This window comes from Hemicordylus capensis, chromosome 1, assembly GCF_027244095.1.
Source record: "Hemicordylus capensis ecotype Gifberg chromosome 1, rHemCap1.1.pri, whole genome shotgun sequence".
Lineage (NCBI taxonomy): Eukaryota > Metazoa > Chordata > Lepidosauria > Squamata > Cordylidae > Hemicordylus > Hemicordylus capensis.
In genome coordinates, this window is record NC_069657.1 from 77,277,836 (window position 1) to 77,290,782 (window position 12,947).

Sequence of the window (12,947 nt, forward strand, 5' to 3'; positions counted from 1 at the left end):
TATTTTAATTGTTGTTAGCCCCCCAGAGACGTAAGTTTGGATGGGGTATATATTTGATAGATAGATAGATAGATAGAGAGATAGATAGATAGATAGATAGACAGATAAGATGAGATAAATTTCCAATCTAACAAATAAGCATTGATACCCATCATTAAAAGGAAAGTTAGTCTTAATATTTTCTTTTACATTCTCTGTTGTTCGGATTATCCTTGAACTGCTAGAACACACATGTCCCTTCCCCAGCTTGGCACATTCCCACTGCCCTTGAAAGAAGAAATCCAGCTAAGTCATGGGTACAGCTACAGTAGTGTCGGGTAATGCATTTGCATTGCCAGCTTCAACCTTTTAGTTACTGTGCACTACCATATGTACTGCCAATGTCTATCTTTTAGTTACTGTGCACTACCAAATGCTGGCAGCTGCACTGCACTCACTCCTCCTACCTCCTGCTTGCTTACACAGTGTCACCTGCGAAACCCACACACCGTCAGACATTTTGTTTTTGTTGCCTTCATTCTATCCGCTCTAGTTTGCCAGAGCCAATGTTTTGACCTTTCTTTCAGCCCTTATGTTTGGAAATGCAAGGGGGAGCTCAGAGAGCCGGGGCCGTGACCAATGGGGTTATTGTGTTCCTAGCTCTGTGAATCTGAGGGATGATATCTCCTACTGACTGTAAGGATAACTTTCGGCCTGCCTACTCCAACTTGGTTTGATGAAGTCACATTTTCTTTCCCCATATTCCTTCTCCTTCTGATGTACTACAGCCAGCCCAGTTTGTTCCTCCCTGGTTAATCTGGCCAAGAAAGAGTGTGATCTGTCAGCAAATTAGACCTGTAGGGCTAGAAACTAATTGGCCAGTTTTTACTTTCTCACATTCCAGTGCCGTGTGCGCCCCCATCCTCGGCTGATTTTGTTCCTAAACTGGTGGTAAAATCTTTTTCATAATTTTGACTGTGTGGGCTTAGTAGTATGTTTGAATGCTCTGAAGGGAGTTTACCCTCCCACATGCCTATGTGGCTCACACATTCTTTCCAAAATACAAAAAGGGATGTTGGCTATGTGTTCCTATCTGTGTAGATGCAGAGACCACCAACTTCCAAGGAATAAATCCTAAGAAACCTAGGTCCTCCTTACTGAGGTCTTTAGGCTGGTATTAAAGGAGGTGATGGCAGCAAGGAACCCCCAAAAAGAGGAATCTGAAGAGGCAGGGGGGGTATTTAGTGCCCAACTGGCCCTCGCCCCACCAAGTTTCTCATCACACCATCTATTAGTGACATTTTGTTGTTATTCTGGGAAACAATTTGAAACATAAGTTGGTCCTGAAAGCTGATATGGTACATACATTTCATACATTCTCTATATCATTTGTTGAAAACTGTTCTTAAGCACTATAGAACACATTTTTGTATTTTTTATTTAGGGCTTTCAAAAGTAAGAAATGAAGTCAGGGAAAGACAGTGATAAAATTACTTCAAAAAAGCTGCAAATTATAGAAGTATTTTCTGAGTAATTGAAGAGGGGAAATAAGTTACTGAGAATGATGCATCATCGAGCCATCAAGGTTCTTAGTTTGAAGAGGAGGAATTGCAGGTACCAAAATTATTGTTTTTGAGCCAAATGGCAGACGATTTTCTGATGTATCACCAACGTTGTCACCCTACATCTCTGCAGTCAGTACAGTCTGTCATATAACATACATAGGAACTGGATGTGCAGCAAAGAGAAATGTTCTTAAAGATGGCAGCAGAAAGGTAAACTTTTAGGAAACAGGGAAGGAACATACAAAAGCAAAGGTCTAGTACAGAATTTCTAGAGGAGAAAGTATTGAAGATGCTGGAAGACACAGCTATGCCAGCAAGAGGAAACTACCTTCCATCAGTCTGCAAAACTAAGTACTGTAGAACTCAAAAACCACAGATTTCTTCAGTTAAAGGAAGATCTTGCTTTAACGTTAATATAATATACAGAATGAAAGTGACACCTTTGAGAAAACTGGAAGAGATCTCAAATGTGATCAGTGAGGAGAACAACGCCTCCATAAGGACTAGGGTATGTAGTGTCTAAGGATGGATTGTATTTAACACATTTGTTCAAACAAATAATGCAATATAAATATTAACTAGAATGCCCTGAGAAAGTTTACTGCTAAAAGTCAGTTTCTCTTTCTAAGATTACTAATTACTAAGAGTTCACATTTTGCAAAAGTTGAATTTATAAATGCACACATCAGCACCATTATTAATATATTTTTTTTAAATCACTGAAACAGTTAATATAAACAAGATTAGTTGACAAAAGTCTTCAGTCAACATCCTTGAGATTAACTTGGAAATTAAATACCTACTGCCACTGAGAGGAGTAAGGACTGCACCATGAGTCACTACACACAAAACACCCTGCAGGACGATCTCCGCAATAATTATTACCTGGATTTCTATCAAGCTGGGAAGCCAGCCTTGTGTTTGAATGGTCCACTCGTTTTGTACTGGCAAAAAAAAGATAAAATATTTAGAGTAGGGCAAGTCGTCCATGCATTACCCAGAGCACCTTGATATATTTCCCCAGCTGCTGACACACCTTCTAGCCCAGATACTCCATCTGCTGAAAGAGAAATTGTCCACACAGTAGCTAGAGCACCCTGTTGTGCAGCCCCAGCTAGAGAAATACCATGATCACTGCCAGCGAGACACTATTCAAGAGATTACAACAGCAGAATGCAACTGTCTCTATAGAACTGTGACTGCTGCTAGGCTTGGCACACTCCCTCTCTTGGCAGACAGGCAAATTTGATCCTCAGTAACAATTAAGTCAGTTACTCGACTTATTCTGACTGTAGGAAACAGTGGAGAGTTATGGACCCCAGAGGATGGTCTCTTTAGAGATACAGCCACCTTGCTGAAGCTAAGCAGGTCCTAGTGAGGCCGGTGCCTGGATGGGAGACACATCCTTTGGGGACAGGGCTGTAGCTCAGTGGCAGAGCATCTGGTTTGCATGCAGTAGGCCCTCAGATCAGTCCCTGGCATTGACCCACTAACCCTACATGATGATTGCCAATCTAGTTGGACTTGGCCAGTTTAGACCAGGCATCCTCAAACTGCGGCCCTCCAGATGTTGCTGAACTACAACTTCCAGCATACCCAGCCACAAAAAATTGTGTCTAGGGATTCTGGGAGTTGTAGTTCAGCAACATCTGGAGGGCCGCAGTTTGGGGATGCCTGGTTTAGACAAAAATAGTTACCCTGGGCCTCTTGCCTTCGACCTTATTTAGCATGGGCCACGCCTTGGCGAAAGCCAACATCAAGCAGCACATTATAGACACTGAGTGCCAAACCCGATCTCAGCAAAGTCCTGATGGGCTTAAATACTCTGCCTCTCCAGTGGCATACCTTACTCAATTGGAGGCTCCAAAGCACAGGAGGACATTCACTTTGGCTAGTTGTCATACCCTCCCTTTAGAAGTGCTAGAAGGTCATGATAGAAACTCCATTTGCAAGCGACTTGGGCCCTGTGGCTCAGGGTAGATTGAAACTACTGAACACTGTCTTGTCCTCCTCCACTGTCTGTTTTACAGAGACATTTGCGCCTCCCTCATCCTTCCATTGCGACATAAGTATCTGGGACGCTTGAGCCAATTCTACATCTCTTTCCTGCTTTCTGACTTTAAGCCTGCTATCACATATAGCGCTGCCAGGTTCTGTGTGGCACTGACAAGCATGCATCGGTGGACAGTAGGCAGTGGGTCCTATCAGCCTTAGTCTGACCTCCGGTGACTCAGAGGGGGCTCTACACTTCACTCATTCAATACGGCACACCCTAGACTCTTCTCTTACTGCCCCTTATAGCCTTATAGTCCTATAGCCTGGCTGTTATTCAGTTTTATTACTTTTTATGCCCTCCATCCTTTTAATGTCTTTTTATGCATTTTGTGCTTTTATATTACTTTTATGCCTTTTTAGGCTTTTTATTCCCTTATGGTTCTTGTGTATTTTATGTATTTTTGCTTTTATTATCCTCATGTACCTGTACCATATGTAACCCCCCTTATACTTTATACTGGTCTATGGCCGGAATAAAGACTGACTGATTATCCCTGGCATCTCCAGGTAGGGCTGGGAAAGATTCTTGTCTGGAACCTTGGAGAGCTGCTGCCAGTCAGTGTCGACAATACTGAGTTAGATGTTCCTACGTGGTAGCTGTGCTCACAAGGAGCTGTCTGGACTGACAGACCGCCAGTTCTGACTGTCTAGTCAGAAACAAACGGACTCCCACACAGTGTCTTTTTAGCACCAGCAGGAGCTTTTGGGGGGTGGGGGCTAAAAACACAGCTGGATTGGGACTACGCATGTGTGGGTGGGTAACACTAAAGCCTTTCTACCCCACCCGCCGCTGTTGTGATCGTGATCTAGCTGTTCTTGACTAAAAACCAACAGCCAGCCAGCAAGGCTCTCAGAGCCAAAAATGATCTGTGCATTATTAAACCATGTATAGTTTCACCCCAGTAGTAGAAACTTTTTGAAGAGTTTACAAATTCACACTAAGACGCAGAATCAAGGCATTCTAGCTTTTCATAGCTCTGAATTACACACCATAACATCCAGCATCTGTGAACTTCAGACCATCAGAAAAATGGAGGACAGCCTTTTGGTCCTTTCAAATCGTTTGATTTAATCATATCAGATTGGACAGAAAAAGTGCTGGCTCCTAATTTGCCCTCCCTAAAATTTAAGTAGTAACAAGAACTTCAAAGAGCATGTGAAACACTAAAATTGACTGGTTTTCTTCACAATGTGGCTGGGATTTCTTACTAGCATAAGTTACTAGCAAGAGATTCCAGAGGTTTGCCTCCAAAGGACATTCCATTGTTTCCAGCAAAAGGTAGGCTGAAGAGAAAATATCATTTTCCTAAAGAAACCAGTAGTAGTTGTGCAGAAGACAAAAGAAAACCCCAACTGTGTTGCGTTTCAAGTCTCTCCACAGAATATAGAACTTTGAAATCTAGAACCCATAACAAAAACAATTATTTGTTAAAATAAAGTTTGGGAGGCTTTGCTGTTTCATTTTTTAAAAAGTGAAATATGTATCAACAATATGGGCATAAGGGGAATTCAAACATAAACATTATCAACATTACAGATATGACTTCAACATCACCTACTTGTAGTCTCTCTCCCAGAACTTGACAGGTCGGACATAAGAAGTGATGAATATTGCACTTCCCAAAAAAGGATTTAGTGGAGTAGAAAAAAAAGCAGACACAGCCGCTTGGACAAACAACATTGCAGAATCTGTAGGGCAACAGAGTTAAGGATGCTGCAACCATCATCTGGTTCCTTTGTGCTAGAGTTAGTGATGTGTGGTGCAAAGTTTTCCAGCACGAAACAGCCAAGAAACCATCAAAAAAAGGGGACACACACATATGACATCTCAGTTATCTAATACATCAACTTGGATCTACTTCCCTATCATGTCTCCTCTTATCATTTCATTTTAACTCAGTGACAGCTAAATAATATATCCACGTATTTGGGTAAACATCAGAATTGAAAATATAGAACTTGTGGCCTTATTTACAAAGGAAATCCAAATCGTGGATGATGCGTTAAACCATGCACTAAATTATAATGTATAAACGGTTCCCAAGTTAAAACAAATTTATCCTCTGATTTGTTCTTTATGTATGAAATAATCTTAGCCATTGATGCTAAGTTGCCACTCATCTAATGATGGAATTAAATTAACTTTCTAATATAAAGCATAAAGAATCCTAGCTGCAGTTATCATATACAAAAACAGCTCAGTATATTTTATATAAGGTTTTGTAATATTTAACAAACAAAAAAAAAGGTAGCAAAGGAAAGTTAATATTTGTTGCATCTTGCAATGAATTGTCTTCCAAAATTGCTGGGCTTTACTGAACGTCCATCACATATGATAGAATGTTCCCGCCTGATTCGTGCATTTCCAGCATTTCCTAGAAGATTTATTGTCTATCTTTGCAATTTTCAAAATTTTTCAGAAAGCCCACATCACTGGCCAGGGCAGGATGCAAAAAACCCAACCGCCAACCATGTACAATAGCCCAACACCTATCACATCATATAGAAAGTCTGGACGTGATCTACACTGGGCAAAGACCACACACAATCAAATAACTTGGTATTGTTCTTGTTCTGAAAACAGAAGTCATCAGGCATGCTTTTGCTATATAGGGCTGAAGTTCATACCTTTGAAGTCAGTGGCACAACAAGGTTGGAGAGGGCCCTGGGACAAGGACTTGAAGATGCCCCCACCCCAGCAGATTCCTGCCTTGATAGCTGCACTGATGCAGCCTGATATGGCATCTTGCTAGCTCAGTGGGACAGGTTTGCCCCAATGCCGGTGAGAACAGGCAGAATCCTTTATAGCAAACCTATTCTCCCTGGCATTGGGGCAGCTCTGTCTCACCAAGCCAGCACAGCTGCCAAAGAGCAGCCAACATGAGATGGGGCTGAGAACCCAGTGGAGGGGGGTAGGGAGGAGTCAGGTGCCCCCCCCTTATCTGCCCCTCCATCTCTACTGTAGCCACATCCCTGTTTGAAGTGAAAACTGGAACTGATCAACCAAATACGATCTCTCCCTATCACTGGTGAAATTGTAGTCCTTTCCCATTCTGTCCAGCCCAACCATCCTCTATACATCAGAGATCTGTGCCCCATGGGTTTCTCTTACAAGTACACCAAATCAGCATAGTCATTTTCATTTTTGCTTATTTTATCAGCTAAGATTTAGAATCTGGAATGCCTTTACTCTGCAATCAAACTGTTACATGCTCAACAGATCCGAGTTTTTGAAAGGATACGAGGCACAGCAAAGGGCTGGGCAAAAGCATGAAAAGCAGATCCCCAAGTGATTTGCCAAGGAGCAATGTAAGTGTACACAAATCTCAGTTTGTAAAAGAGTTCCCAAAGCTAGAGAGAAAAAAGAAAGCACACACAACACATAACCATTGCTGGTAAACAGAGCAAGGTCATGAATATTGTACTCAACACAAACGTACGATTTCAGTTTTACTGTAGCAGTTTTAAAAGTACCACCACATCCCCTGAACAGTCCCATGCAATCACATTGAGACAAACAAATTTCTAAAATGTAAAAATATAGCTTGGGGTGATTTTTTAAAAAACATATAGATGTAGGCTTCCTGCATGTCATGGTAGAAGAGCTCAGCTTTCAAAGGCATAAAACCATAAGAAGTAAAGCTGCCATGCTGCACCAAATTGGCAGATTAAATATTCAACCGAGGAAAAGAAAGAAAGAGAGAGAGAGAGAAGAGGAAGTACTCTATACATGCTTTATTATCAATTCAGGTTAGCCTCCCCTCTAGCTGCAAATCAGCATTATCAAGTGGCAAGACAAAATATCAGAAATTTATTTCAACAGAGGAAACCCGTCAGATTTCTCTTCCACAGACAAGGAAGAGAGGGAAGGGAGAGAATATGATTCTAGATTGGTTGGATTATTTTGTAGAACCCATTCTATCCCCATCAAAAGTTCTGACATTCAACTTATTCAAGCTGATATGGCAAACTCAAAGATCATGAGACTACCGTCGAAAACAGTGAAGCTTTTTTTTTTTTTTTTTAAATGGTGGGGATGCTGTCTTTTAGGATAAAGGAAGCATGGCAGCTGCAAGATTTTCTCTGTATCCATAAATACTAGAAGGCTTGCTAACCCCATTCTTATACAGATTGTTAGAGATGTGTTTTATCCAACATTACCTTGCTAAAGAGTATGGACATAAAGAACAAGTCTAGCAGCATTGTCTCCGAGAAACGTTTGTAGTCAAACGTAAAGAACAGCACTGTGAAAATGACAGTAACATACTGGTAGGTTGGGTTGCTGAAAGAAGACCGCAAGAGCTTCATACCAGCTATCGTAATCATTAAAGCACCAAATCTGCAATGATAAAGAGAGGGGTCAGGTACTGTAACATATGTTGGCTGAAAAAGCTGATCTTGCCACTGTACACTATTGCTTTGTAATCTATGTATGCTTGAAGTTAATAGTTCAGGCATCCATGCAAACACATGTTTGATATCCCCAATTAAAATGACATTAGAAGCAATTTTTATTCAAGCAAAGAAATGTTGGCTAGCTAGTGCAAATCAATGTGTGAAATATAGTCCCCACCTCTCCCGCCTTATTAGCCCTTTCCTGGCTCAGTTCAGTTTTCTCTGCTCCTGTCTCTTAAGCACCCTCCCAGTGGAGTTAGTGCTCTGCTAATTCTGTACCCTTGCTTCAACTATCTTGTTTTTAGGTTCCCTATTTTTTGATCTCAACTCAGTCTTTGGCTTTCCTGACAAAGCTACTCCCATCTCTATGCCTGTGTGAGCTTTAAATATATTTATTTTAAGCCCACTGAGAATATTCCCTTCCCTCACAGAATCTACACTGCAAATATTCTTATAGTTTTGTTCCTGGGAAGCTGGAAAGTTCATGAATGTTCAGAGCCATAACACTAGCTTAGCCAATCAATGTCAGAGGCTTCACTACTACAAGGACAATTACACTTTTATGCTGCCCTTTCTCCAAAAGGTTAGTGGCAACCAACATAGTTCTTCTTCACTCTCATTTTATCCTCACAATAAACCTGTAAAGCACGATTGTTTAACAGGAATTTGTTCATAATGAATTTCAATTCTATTTATTTTGGCATGGACAAAGACTGAGGTTACTTAACATGTCTGGAGAGTTTAGAAACTCAGTTAAGCCAAGACGACGATTATTGCTGGTGTAATTATTGTTGAGCTTATCGCAGCATGCATTTTGCCTCTGTTCCTATCTCAGTGCTTTAGGAACATGGGAAGCTGCCATATACTGAGTCAGACCATAGGTCCATCTCGCTCAGTATTATCTACACAGACTGGCAGCAGCTTCTCCAAGGTTGCAGGCAGGAATCTCTCTCAGCACTATCTTGGAGAAGCCAGGGAAGGAACCTTAAGTCAACATAGATAGGAAAACTGCTTTATCTATTGCAATTGCTGTTGTGAACTAGATTTTAACTTTACATGACAATTGTCATGACTGTATCTCTTTCACTGCCACCCTTTACTATTTTTCTGTGTCACACCCCTGCCAACAGAGGGCAGTCTGGCTTTTCCCCTACTGCTGTATTCTTATTTTGTGTGTGCTGCAGTACTCTTTTAAATGGTTTTAATTACTGTATTTTAATACTATTGTTAGCATTTGAACTTTTAAGAACTGCATTAGGAAATTTAAATATATACTTCAATTCTTGCAACCCTTCACTAGATCTGGACCACCATTTGGGAATTACTTCCATAGGCAGCTCCTAGGTTAAATAGGATTGATGGACTGCACTTATTGTACCTTTATTGTGAAATACTTAGTATTTTAGGGGTTTTCCTCTCAAAATACAGACCAGACTTAATATTTCCTTGTTTAAAAGGTGAAATGTGTAAGAATCTATACTGTACGGTGCATGTGATGGTAAATCCTAACACATTAGCTATGATGGTACAGAATTAACATTCCAACTACTGAGAAAACAAGCTCTCAAGAAGTCTACAGTTCAGCTTTTGTGAGGAAAGGCAAAGGTTTAGTTCTCACAAACAGCAGATGAAGTGATGAACTTCGGTCTGGACCACTTTGGATTGCAGATAAGGAGTCACATGACTGAGCTTTCTTCCATATAGAGGATATAATTAAACTGATATAAATGCCACACACATTTTTTTCCTACTTACTCTGTATCCAGTCTCTTTGGACTAGCAATAGCTTTTGCGCTGCTGCTGAGCTCATTGAGGACTATTAAAGGATATATAATATTCTTCTCCACAAAAAGAAGCCATATATAAAGTTTCTCAAACCACATCACATGTGCAGCATCTAAATGGAGTTGACAAAGTACAATATAGTTAAAAAATTTAGGACTCTGGACTGAGCTTCAGCAAACAAACCAGGCTTAACCATCTCTACCCCAAACATCCTTCCAACTGAACCGTTACTGTGACTGCATATATGAAATACTTTCCACCAGTACAAACTTAAAACTTCATTGCAAGGAAGTAAGCTTTCTATAGCAGGAAATGAGTAGATGCCATTATATTGTGCAAGCTCAGTGTGCAAAGTACGACTCTAAAAGCAATTTTTTGTGCAAAGGAAATTAAAATTGCAAATAGTCAAGTTTTAAGAGGATTTGTACTACTTACTGCGGACTTCAAACTGATAGTATTCCTTTGTTTTCAACAGTGGATGAGAAAAACAGTGCCAAGGGAGCTGTTTCCGGAGTTGAGGCAGCACATAATGGGTTATGAAACCTACTGAGCCCACCAATGCGTACAGAATGTAGCTCAAGACAGGCTAAAGGAAAAGGTCAAGAGAGTCTCAAAACCAATCAAGCAGCTATTCCATTCAGAATTGCATTTCTCAGTTTCATACACAAAATGATTTTAAACACAAAAAGTTCTGTTGCACTTTATCCCTCCCCCACTCCCTCGGGGGAATGACCCAAGGCAAACCAGAATCACCTGGTGCAGCCCCAGATGGGGCCTAAGCTGACAGTGACTAACCAAAGTGATCTTGGATCAATAAATAAACCTATGTTGCAGCTACACTGCAAATACTGTATACAAAGAAAAGGATATTGTAGAGCTGGAAAAGGTGCAGAAAAGGGCAACCAAGATCAGGGGGCTGGAGCTCCTTGTCTACAAGGAAAAGCTACAGTGTTTTCAACTCTTTACTTAGAAAAAAGGCAACCAAGGTTGGAGGGGTCAACACATGATAGATGTGTACAAAATTATGCATGATGTGGACAGAGAGTTTTTCTTCTTCTCTCATAACACTGGAAGGTGGGGTCATCTAATGAAATTGACTGGCAGGAAATTCAGGATAGACAAAAGGAAGTACTTCATATCGAGCATAATTTATTTATGGAACTTGCTATCATAAGATGTGGCAAAGGTCACCAGTTTAGATGTCCTGCTTGTGGGTATCTTAGAGGCCACTGTGGAATACAGGATACTGGACTAGATAGACCTTTGGTCTATCAGGTATCTTATGATGTCCTTATGCATATCTGTTCCCAGGTTGTATTCTTGATGAGGGTCCAATTTTTAAGCTGTATTACAGGAATATCCATTTCACTAAAAAGGAGGACTAACTTTCTGCTTTTTCACCTTGTGATACCAGACAGACGTTAGAAGGGCAATGTCCCTGTAAACTTGTCCCTGAAATACAGGCTATGATATGCTTTCTAAAATTTGACCACTGAAATCCTCCTTCCAGCATTTAATGCTGTTTGTTTTTTCAATGACCTAGAATACTAGCAAAAAAACCCAACCCCCAAAACATTCTTGACAGTTCAGGTAGCAACACTCAGTGCACTGAATTTATTTAACATCCTAACTTTTCTCATTAATTAGATTTCTCTTTTTGACCTGTGAATGTTAGCTATGCCAGCTGTGGATACAGGGACCTCTTGGAGATACAACAAAGAACATGGAGAAATGCAAATTCTTTTGTATCTTCTGGCTAGTCTAATATTTCTTTGTTACTTCCATACTATTGGGAATAAATTTATGAGAGTTAACCAGAATAAAGACGGTAAGATCTTCAAGTGGGGAAGGAGAAAATTAATTTTTAAGTCAACACTGAGAGTGTGTGTGAAATATGCCCTGATAATGATGAAAACAATTAACAAAACTTTTGTGTAAGTCCATGCAGCTTCCTGCTCCATGTATTCTTTAACTCTGAGGAGGATTAGATTTCCATGTGATGCTTAAGTCCACCTCCAATCCAGTGAAAAATTGACGTGCAGAGTCCTACAGCTCTGGAGGTCAATTATGCTCCTATTTGCATGGCAATTAAAAAAACATGCACACAAAGTGCTAGGGGTCAATGGGATCCCACAAAATGCTGCTTAATATTTCAGATACTCTGTATACCTATAGATATTCAGACCAGAACCTTATTTCTTGTGAGAAAAATATAGGTAAACATACAATATTTTATATTGTATAAAATGTCTCACATTTCTTAATATCACCACAAGCAGTTTTAGATGTCAACAACACCCCACAGATTTACAAAATCCTTTACAAAACCTGAATTAGTCAAACAATTTTTTCCAAATAGAACCTTACTAGTGACCCTACAACACAGTTTATCATCAACTGCTGTTTCATTTTAAATTGTTATACTGTGGCAATTTTTATGTCCACAACACACCTTGGCTGTTTTTATAATGAAACGGTGGGGTCTAAATTTTCTTAAATAAATAAATGCAGTTGACCAATGCTGAATCATAGTGACATTACTGTAGTACAGACGTCAAGTACAATGTTGCCCAAAGGTCACTTAACAAAAGCAACTTGTATTCGTAGTTTTTGAACGTGCAAGACAAAAATAAAAATAATTAAATTACCTGCAATACTGTGAATACCGTACTAACATGAATTGCAAAATAAAGCACACCAATAACTATGCACACAACAAGATCAGACTGCAGGCGTTCACTCTAGGAAGAAAAGAGAAGTATCATGAAAAAAATGTTTACCCACTTTATGTCTGTTATATTGAATATGAAGGCTGAATTCAGACCTGTGTGAGGTCTGAACTGGAGTCTTCCAACAAACCATGGTTTGGGCCTGGCAAACTAGGTTTGAAACCATGGTTTGAAGGTGGTTTGCAACTCACAGTTGGTACTAACTGTGATTTCCCTTAAGATCACAGACCACTGACCGACCACAGTTAAGGCCATCACTAGGCCACAAGAGGCTACTGCACCATGAAGACTACAATGAGATTTTGAGACAAAGTCCTGCACATGAGGGAAACAAAATATTATAGATATAGATCCTTCTATTACGTATAAGGTGGCTAAGTTCTGCTCTATTGCTATTAGGACTCGACAGCAACTAACTTCCTGTCCTGTCTTCTAGATT

General features: G+C 40.2%; 1 protein-coding gene across 6 annotated transcripts in view; it reads right to left on the reverse strand.

Moving 5' to 3' along the window:
• The window catches only part of PCNX1 (pecanex 1), a 136,325-nt gene that overhangs the window by 24,144 nt on the left and 99,234 nt on the right, over nucleotides 1–12,947 (reverse strand). For all 6 annotated transcript variants that reach the window (XM_053312790.1, XM_053312795.1, XM_053312780.1 and 3 more), the window contains 7 exons: nucleotides 12,428–12,520; nucleotides 10,215–10,365; nucleotides 9,750–9,891; nucleotides 7,761–7,938; nucleotides 6,842–6,950; nucleotides 5,159–5,288; nucleotides 2,430–2,488 (listed from right to left, as the gene is read on the reverse strand). In XM_053312790.1, the coding sequence (XP_053168765.1) occupies nucleotides 2,430–2,488; nucleotides 5,159–5,288; nucleotides 6,842–6,950; nucleotides 7,761–7,938; nucleotides 9,750–9,891; nucleotides 10,215–10,365; nucleotides 12,428–12,520 (862 nt within the window). The remainder of the gene's footprint in view (nucleotides 1–2,429; nucleotides 2,489–5,158; nucleotides 5,289–6,841; nucleotides 6,951–7,760; nucleotides 7,939–9,749; nucleotides 9,892–10,214; nucleotides 10,366–12,427; nucleotides 12,521–12,947) is intronic.